Source organism: Paralichthys olivaceus, chromosome 1, assembly GCF_024713975.1.
Source record: "Paralichthys olivaceus isolate ysfri-2021 chromosome 1, ASM2471397v2, whole genome shotgun sequence".
Classification (NCBI taxonomy): Eukaryota; Metazoa; Chordata; class Actinopteri; order Pleuronectiformes; family Paralichthyidae; genus Paralichthys; species Paralichthys olivaceus.
Window position 1 is genome coordinate 5403501 of NC_091093.1, and position 9618 is coordinate 5413118.

Here is a 9618-nt window from a genome sequence, read left to right on the forward strand (position 1 = left end):
CCCATTCCATGCAAAGGTCCCTGGACCACACTTTGAGATCCCCCGGTCTAAAAGCAGAATTCATTCAGTGGTTTTCACTTCATCATTACAGTTATTTTCCTTTTTGGCAAATAGAAAAACAACCATGTTTGTGGTTCAGTTTGAGGTTTGAAAGTGTTTGAAAAAGCTATAAATTTCATATCAACACAACATTATTACATCAGCACTTGTTTAGTTAACTCACGTTCAACTGTTTATTGCTAACTGGCTGTTGGCAGCAGCCTCTTATTTGACAGACATTTTAATTCTAAACAGTCACTTTTTTATATTTTTCTTTTATATTTACGTACATAATTTTACATTCTACGGTATGTACGTACATACAATATGTTTTCTACTTATGAATTAGTATATACATGACATATGTGTCAAATATATAACTTTATAATTAGGGTATATGGGCTTCACATATGTCAATGTTTATTACATACCTGCCAAATACTTCTAGGTCTATTTCATTTATTGAAGTTCACTATAAGACCTACATTAAATGTGCATAGGAAAGGAAAACAAGAACACTATGTAGTCTATTACATTGTAAGATACTAATGACATGTACCATATTGAATTAATAATATATGAGTGGACCAAATAAGAAACATGTAGCTATATAATGCACATGCACGCTCTCGTGCAACAACACCACAAATTGTGCACTCACATGTGAATTCAACCGCAGTCTGATTCAGTTCAGGAGACGTCCACACTGTTTAGTGCAGATGCTGTCATTGTAATGCAGACATGAGCAGCAGGCTTCCTCTGGTCCTTCCTCTGGTCCGTCCTCTGGTCCTGCTGAAGATGATGCTGATAGGAGCAGCGATGTCTCGTGCTCGTTCACTGGGATGAGCGGATCCTCTGAGATGCTCGTGGCCGCGCCCACGGAGCGACTGTGACGCGCATTGAAGACCTCCCGCGTGGACAGTGAAGTGAGAGTGAGTGAAGACTGGAGACTGTCCGGATCCGACTCTGACAGACCTGAGACAGTCAGCATGAGGACAGCAGCAGGGGTGTGGAGCCACAGTGGACCCTGACACTTCTCTAGAGGATCTCACTTTGTCTTATCTGGGGTCTGCACCACCACACACACACATGTAAGTCTGCACTGAGGAGTTATTGTATCGAACAATATTATGTGTACATGGAGCATAGACAGCAGATAGTAAAGTATAATGTGAAGCCTATGTGTTGAAAGGTGTGTTAGAGTTTTCTATTCTTTTTAATGGCTTTATTTGTGCGTATTTAAGTGTATTTTGAGTGTGTGTGTGTGTGTGTGTGTGTGTGTGTGTGTGTGTGTGTGTGTGTGTGTGTGTGTGTGTGTGTGTGTGTGTGTGTGTGTGATTGTTGTGGGGACCTAAATATGTTAACATCATATTACGGCCGGTTGTCTTCCTTATGGGGACAAAAATCTAGTCCCCATAAAGTAAATTACAATTAGTGTTAGAAAGCTTTATTGTCATTGCATACCATAATGCAACATTTTCAAGAAAATGAAACATACATACACATCTGTCCATATTCATGTTTAATAAATAAATAATGAGTTCGTCCTGAGATATTATGATGATGCAGAGGTGGTGGAGGTACTGGGGAGTGATAGGGTGATGGGAAAAAGCTGTTGTCAATAAATCATTGATTGTTAAAGGTCCAGTTTGCAAGATTTAGGTTAAAAGGATCTATTGGCAGAAACTGAATATAAAATAATCCGAATGATGTTTTCACTTGTGTGTGATCATCTCTATTGTATGAATTGATGTTCTTTACCGTAGAATGAGCCCTTTAGATATTCATCAGGAGCTTGTCCTCTCTACAGAGGACGCCATGTTTTGTACAGTAGCCCAGGCAGGATCAACTTAACATCTTTTGAGTTTTTTATGACATCTGAAGGTTATCACTGGTTCTCTTTCATGTTTGGAAGGGGAGGGTGAATTTGGTTGTTTTCAGCTGCATCATGCAACTTCACCATTAAATCCTACACACTGAACCTTTAAGGTGAAGATGTCAAAGATGTTTTAAAGTTAGGTTAACTTTAAGGTTAGGTTAAGATTAAATATAGTTTATAATTTATAGTTAGGCATGTAGTAACTAAACTGGTTAAGGTTAAAGTAATGGAAGTCAATGTAATGCCCTCTGACGTCATGGAGACAAGTGTGTGTGTGTGTGTGTGTGTATGTGTTGAATCTTGATTCGTGAATGTAATTGGTCTCATAGCTCATCCTCAAAACCAAATATAGTTAATTCACGAGAAGCTATCAAAGCTTGTATTTATTGCAACTTGAATTACTTGTGAACATTTTTTAATTGAATCATCAAACAGAAATATTCTAAATACCAGACCAAAGCTTCCAATAGAAAAGAAGGAAGCGAAGGAAGATAAGAAGATGTTATCATTGGGGTGTAATTAACTTGACTGGTTGCCAGGTGTTGGCATCTACACACACACAAACACACAAACACACACACAGACAATTATGTTTTCACAGAGGCGATGATAGCATCTGTCCACCTCAGTGAGCATCAAAGATGCACCCTACATGGCCCGCTGCTCTCTTTCTGTCTGCCACTATATTGCTCACTGACTTTTTATTTTGTTGTCTTGTGCAAATCTATGCAGTTGAATCTTTTACACCAACTTCATACATAAGGCTCATGTATTTATTTTGCTTTATCTCCCTTTGGCATCACCAGCCCCCCTGCAGCTCATCTTGATGCTGACTCCTTGGTGAGGGTCAGAAGATGAACGCCTCCTCCTGCTGTGATCATGAGATCACCATGTACAAGCAGAGCAACGGATTTGACCTCAATGCCACCAGTGACTGGACATCAGTGGACCCAGCGCAGCAGCTGCCTACCTTTTCTACAGCGGCCAAATTCAGAGTGATCATTACATTCATCCTGTGTGGCGTTTCCACTTTCTGCAATTCAGCTGTGCTGTGGGCAGCTAACGGCCACAAACGCAAATCCCACGTCAGGGTGCTGATAATCAACCTGACTGCAGCAGATCTCTTGGTTACCTTCATTGTGATGCCTGTGGACGCCGTGTGGAACATCACCGTGCAGTGGCTGGCTGGCGACCTGACCTGCAGATTCTTGATGTTCCTCAAGCTGCAGGCCATGTACTCCTGTGCCTTTGTCACAGTGGTGATTAGTCTGGACAGACAGTCCGCCATCCTTAAGCCTCTGTCCATTAGCACAGCCCGCAAAAGGAACAGAGTCATGTTGACGGTGGCATGGATTATGAGCATCTTATTTTCAATCCCTCAGGTATGAAACACTGGTTTGACATGACAGGCTATTACAGATGGTATGGTTCAGTTAATCAAAGACTTGCCACTATGAATAAAATGAGTCAGAGAGATGTGCTGGGTTGTAAGATGCTTTCCTCCATGCTCAGGTGTTATAGTGAGCAGGCTATAGTTCTTTAAGCAATAGAAGACTGGATCTACATATATTATATCATTCTCAGATAAATATATTAAACGATATGAAAACTCCACATACTTGAGGGAATAATGATCTGGTTTTACTTTAGCTTGAATTAGATTCTTATACATGTTTCATTATTATCTGTTTACATTTCATATGCATAAAATGTGGAAAATTCATGAAGCTTTGATGCAGGCAAACCTGCAGCATGATCTCGGAGCCCACAGAGTCTCAGTGTGAGGGATTAGTGACTCTATCACTGAGTAACACCAGGATGGGAATCCCTAATCCTGTCAGTACACTGTACATGCCTCTCTGGAACCATTAAGATATTTGGCTGCATAGCGAGAAACACTGTTGATCATGTTGAGAGGAAAAAGCAGAAATGTGGGAAAGCGGGCCTAACTGAAATTTGATGCAGAACTTTTAATGGAAGTTAAACAGTTTTAATATTCATTTTAATACTTTTTTCAAACTGCAATTCAAACAATGTCCATGCAGAGCAAATATATTCAGATAAGTGCTGAAATGAAAAGGTCAATCCAAAAATGTATGTGTATGCCACTGTAATATGGGGATTTATGATGGAGATTTTATAAATGCGTTGTCAACAAAATGATTTTATCAATTTAGTTGATTGAAAACTTATATGTAAGCACTAATTATAACTGACCAGAACTTGGGTAAGAGATGCAGAAAAATCAGCACTAACTGACTCCACTTGTTGATCTTATCATCCACATCACAGCACATACCCAGTTCACAGTTGATATTAGTGGCTACCAAATTAATCACTTGAAATTCTTGTTGATTTATGAAACACCAAACACTTAATTTCAGACGGTTATTGTCCTATAGCAAGTCTGACAGCTGCCACTGGCAGATTTTAGCAAATTGCTAACTAATCAATCTAACATAAGTTGGTTAAAAACACAACGAAACACATTAAAAATAAACAGCAGTATCCGGTGTGAAAGCCCTGTGTTTTAACAAACCACCCATATTCTAACAACCTGCTCCTAATGTTAATTCAGCTCTAAGCTCCAGTCACCTGAATTCATAATTGCTATAAATGCCACCAGAGGTCACCCAACAATACAACATAACTAAGGGTCATAATAAACTCCTTGCAATGGGGTCCTGTTTTTAATGAGGAGACTCTCTGCATAGCTAAAGCTGCATGTGCAAGACAAGAGACCTGCAAGAGACAGATTTCTTTTTACATAGCACAGGTCGCATGTCAGAAATAGATATATGTCCTTTTATTTCAGTTTTAATGTTAATTTAATTTTCTTTCAGTATGGGGACTAAGCATGTGTTTGGCAAGCACCATCTCTGGTAATGCATTTGGCTGTGTTTAATGACGTATAACCAAAATGCATTACAGAGCAGGATAGAACTGCTAACATTAGCCTCACTTCTGAGCATCCAGCGCCTGCTTCCTGACAGGATATACTACATTATAGTAAGGGATGTTTTAAAAGATTTGTTTAAATAAAACTGTATTCTTACAAAATTAAACAGTATGAGGTCACAAGCATCAAATCAAATGATTGAAATAACTGTCAACCACCTCCACTGCTTTCGTCTTTGATATGTTACATAATGGACACGTAATGGTCAAACCAAAGTGATAGGACATAGTATATGGATCTTTCTATCCCACCTCTGCCAAACTGAAAGGACAAAGACTGGGTGATGCCTACCGTCAGTAGAAACGTATTCTAATATCATTTCATTTCTAAATCCACAGATGTTCATTTTCCACAATGTCACCATCACATATCCAGCCAACTTTACTCAGTGCACCACGAGGGGCAGCTTCGTCACTCACTGGCAGGAAACTGCCTACAACATGTTCACCTTCTCCTGTCTTTTCCTGCTGCCGCTGGTCATAATGATCATCTGCTACACCAGGATCTTCATCCAGATCTCCAAGAGGATGATGACAAAGAGCTGTAAGTTCTCTGCTGGGGCTTCTGTCACCCAGAAAATAAGATTGGTTCTGGACTTTTTGCAGAGTTTATCACATGAAAATCACAGTGAGAGATCTGCCTAGTCAGACGTTTTCACAACAGGCCTGAGTCGAGCATGCAGGAGGCAGGAACATCATGGGTTGGGATATAGCATGTTTTTGTTTACAGCACATTGACGGACATTGGACCTAATCACCAAAGGCTCTCTGATCTTGTTTTCTTTCCAAGTTGACATCTTTGAAAGCACTCACTCACGTGAGCTTTCCAAGCATTTATGTGCGAAGGTTCTGGAAAATATCATGTCTGGAAGCAGAAATTGATCAGTTGATCAGAAATATATATATACAATTTATACACTCACTTAAAACAAAAGATACTGTTCAGTGGTTACATTGCATGCTCACATCTTAGTGTTCCACTAATGCCTGACTCTTTTTTTATACCTTAGTGTCCTCCAATGAGCCACATCTACGCTGTTCAAAGAACAACATCCCCAAAGCGCGAATGAGAACTCTGAAAATGAGCATCGTCATCGTGATCTGCTTCATCGCCTGCTGGACGCCGTACTACCTGCTGGGTCTGTGGTACTGGTTCTTCCCAGACAACCTGGAGGGGAAAGTGTCTCACTCTCTCACCCACATTCTGTTCATCTTTGGCCTTTTCAACGCCTGCCTGGACCCCATCATATACGGTCTGTTCACCATACGCTTCCGCAAGGGGCTGAGAGGCAGCCACCACAAAGCTTCAGCAATGTTAGACAAGGAAACTACCATGGTGATAACAGATGCTTTGAACTGTACTTTGCCGCGTAACAGAGGGATGATCACTGGTCAGGTCAGCCACTTTGACCAGGCTGAGGCAAATCCACTGACTCCAGCTGTCCGACTGTGTTCAGTCAAGGAGAGGGAGGACAATCGCACCACTTCAGCTCTGAGAGCATGATGTGATGAAGAGAAAAATCAGAACCCTGAACTATACACGGTGTAATGTACTGGCTTGTTTTTTCTGTGTTGTCACTTTACTGGATATATTCATTTCACTACAACACCTAACGTGCATGAGTAAGTCTGAAAATATTACGTAACCTTTTCTGTGTAGAGTAATGTCTTCACATGTCTCTTTGTTGGGAGGCACTTGAGGCTGCCCATCTTACTTAAAAATTATATAAGAGCTCTATGCACAAAGAAAAACATGTTTGGAGCTCTTAAATGGGTTGTGTGTTGTGTGACTCGTTGGCTATATACAATGTCGATTCACTGTTACACAACAGTGATTTTGTACACTGCATACTGGTCTTTTTGTTGGTCTCAAATGACTGTTGAGGTTTCTGAGGATGTGATTGTGCAGCTACAGCTGAAAATTGAAGATATATAACCCAGTCCATTTCCTTAAGTGGAGGAATGACGCACTATGTCTCAAATGTGTTACTTTAGCATGTAAGTCACAGGTCAGAATAAAACTATGACAAAAAGACAGTATAATGATGAAAATTCAGTTCAGAAACCTGAAAAGAAAAAATAGCCCTTGTTTTAAAGTCATTCAATATTTGAATACACATTATTTTTACTGACAGACCTGAGATGTGACACAGAGTATGTAACTACAATCAGGATTTGTTTTAGCTGACTATATAGAGGTAAGCTTGTAGAAATGTTAGGTGGGCAGAGGATAGCGAACAGGTGTAGTAGTCTATCTAGCTATTATTCTACGCTAACAGCATCTGAGATCTATTGAATTGTTGCAATACATCACAACAGAGTGACGGCAAGCCATGCACAGTACCAGGACATATTTATGCTCATTTATGTCATAGAAACATGATTCAAACCCTCAGCCCCCACCAAAATACACTTGTGCTTATTAAAAAGGTCATTGAACAACCAAAAATTAATTTTGATCATTTCAAATCTGAAGTTTATCTGAAAAGTTTATTCAATACCTATTTGGACATTTCATTTTTCATAACTAGATCACATTGGACCATGTCCTTTAAAGTACAAACATGGCCGGATCTCTCTGCATAAGAAGGATTCGATTCATCACATCATGCACCTGATTCTTCAGAGAACAAGAATTTACATTTTTGTTGCCGAGGAGGGGATAGATGTTCTGCTAAATGACATAATGTTCTTAATGTGCAAGAATACAAGAAAGAGAGACATGAGCAGTTTGGTGGAAGGGAGGAACTTATTAAATTCTGGGTTTTGACGACAGGGATGGATCCAGGGATATTTCTCATTTTCTTTTTGCTGTTTACCCAATTCAATTTGTTATTTATTTATTACATCCATCAATTACATCTTGATGAAAAAAACAGGTGCTCGACTGAAAGCTATTCAGGTTCGTATTTAATGCCAGAAAATGGGGTGAAAATTCATGATTGACAGTTTATGTTTCTTTTATTTTTTTATTGTGAATACTTAACATTTTGATCCACACTCCATACCGGTTGGTGGTGCAACCTCGTATTTGCACCTTGACACACCCATGCAAATATGAATAACAGAACAGCTATTTATTCTCATGGCAAAACTGATGTAAAAATGATAATCTGGGCTCCTAATTTATTCTTTGTAGAATTTATAGTTCACAATATCATCATCAGAACTTAATACTTGTGTAAAACCTATTGTGGAATGGACACAATCATTGTTTTCTCCACCTATTTGTTTATCTTTATTTTCAAGTAAATCTAGTTGTTTATTTCTGTGAGTAACTGATGATTGAATGTTGTCTCTGTATAAACTGAAAACATCTTTTCTCAGGAAGCGTAATTTTGTTTGGACAGGAAACTTTATTATAATTGTAAGTGTACAGCACAGATCATTGTACATTTTGTTAATATATAATATGGTAGAACTAAAGTTGTTTAAAAAAACAGCTTTGTGTAACTGGAGTCGCACAGTGGGTGTCCTTTCCTTACAGAGGTTGACTATTGACTAAGACATTGAAAAGTAATTCAATGGACAAGTTGTTAAATGAAGAAATGGGCACCTCTTTCATAATTTCTGAAATGGTATACAAAGACAAATGGTCCATTTCCCTAATCAATAAGTTTGAAGGGATTTTCACAAATTAAGATTCATAGATGAGATAAAGAAATGTATGTTTTTACTGGAACCTTATAGTGAATACAGTGAATAATTGTTAATTAGTAAAAAGTAGCATTTTATTTTGTATGTAATATATGATGAGTGTTCATTAAATGATCTGAGGTGCAATGTTGCACATGTGAATGGAACAAATGGTTCATGTTTTTCACCTTTCACCAAATTACTAGGAACACTCTTCATTTATGTGTATTGGATTCAGCTTGAAGTGTAATGTATATGTGTTGTGCAATTTTGTTAAAGTGATGTCAATTTTCAAATTCTTTTGCCTATAATTTACTTTTAAAGATCCAGAATGTCTTCTGCTTCTAGCGTCACAGTATTAACTGCTCCAACTATATATCGTGAAATTCTGTTAAATGAGCCAAGGATCAAATGCAGTACAATACAATGCTGTGACCGTGCAAGAGACTGGGCCATAAATAAAAGCATGTTTTGCACAAGATAATCCTCCAATGCCACAAAAGGCTTGACTCTGATTTTTGAATGAGTCTCGACCTTTACACTGAGTATGATAATGAAAGTTTGCATGTATGCACAGACAAGAAAAGAAAAGAGAACTGAGATGAGTTTAGTCTAAGTAATGTGTCTAAGCAGACTTTCACACCGACCTTGTTTGGTCTGGACTTTTCAGTTTAGAATGAACTAAAATAACAGGTGTGAAAGGTTCCTCAAAGAGACCCACAGAACAAAACTTACTCCCACTGAAAGATCAGAATATGTTTGGTTACTTAAGACTATTGGGCAAATTGCAAGAGGTAGAGCAAGCATTAAACAACAGAAGAAGAAAAAGAAGCAGAAGTGGCTCACAGGATTGCTTGTAGTCTTTTGTTTCCAATGATATATGTTTGAAAGCCGAGGGCATTTATTTAACTGGTAGTATAATGATAATACAGTTGCCACAAAAACATGAATTGAACTGGATCATTAGTTTTCTCCATTCAAATGGAAAGACACTTTTTAAAATTCTGTATATTAAAACAAACACAACAGTTAAATTGACAACATGTTGACATCACATGCACACCTGTCTACAAACCAATCAATGTCAAGCACAAGTAGATGCAACA

At 38.5% G+C, this 9618-nt stretch overlaps 1 protein-coding gene across 1 annotated transcript; it reads left to right on the forward strand.

The window, feature by feature from the left end:
* The first annotated feature begins 932 nt into the window (after positions 1-932).
* LOC109624854 (putative gonadotropin-releasing hormone II receptor) lies at positions 933-8961 on the forward strand. The gene is made up of 4 exons (XM_069532882.1): positions 933-1130; positions 2725-3300; positions 5216-5420; positions 5887-8961. Exons 2-4 carry the CDS (start codon positions 2773-2775, stop codon positions 6378-6380), a joined length of 1227 nt encoding a protein of 408 aa, XP_069388983.1. The 5' UTR covers positions 933-1130; positions 2725-2772; the 3' UTR covers positions 6381-8961.
* Positions 8962-9618: the final 657 nt, after the last annotated feature.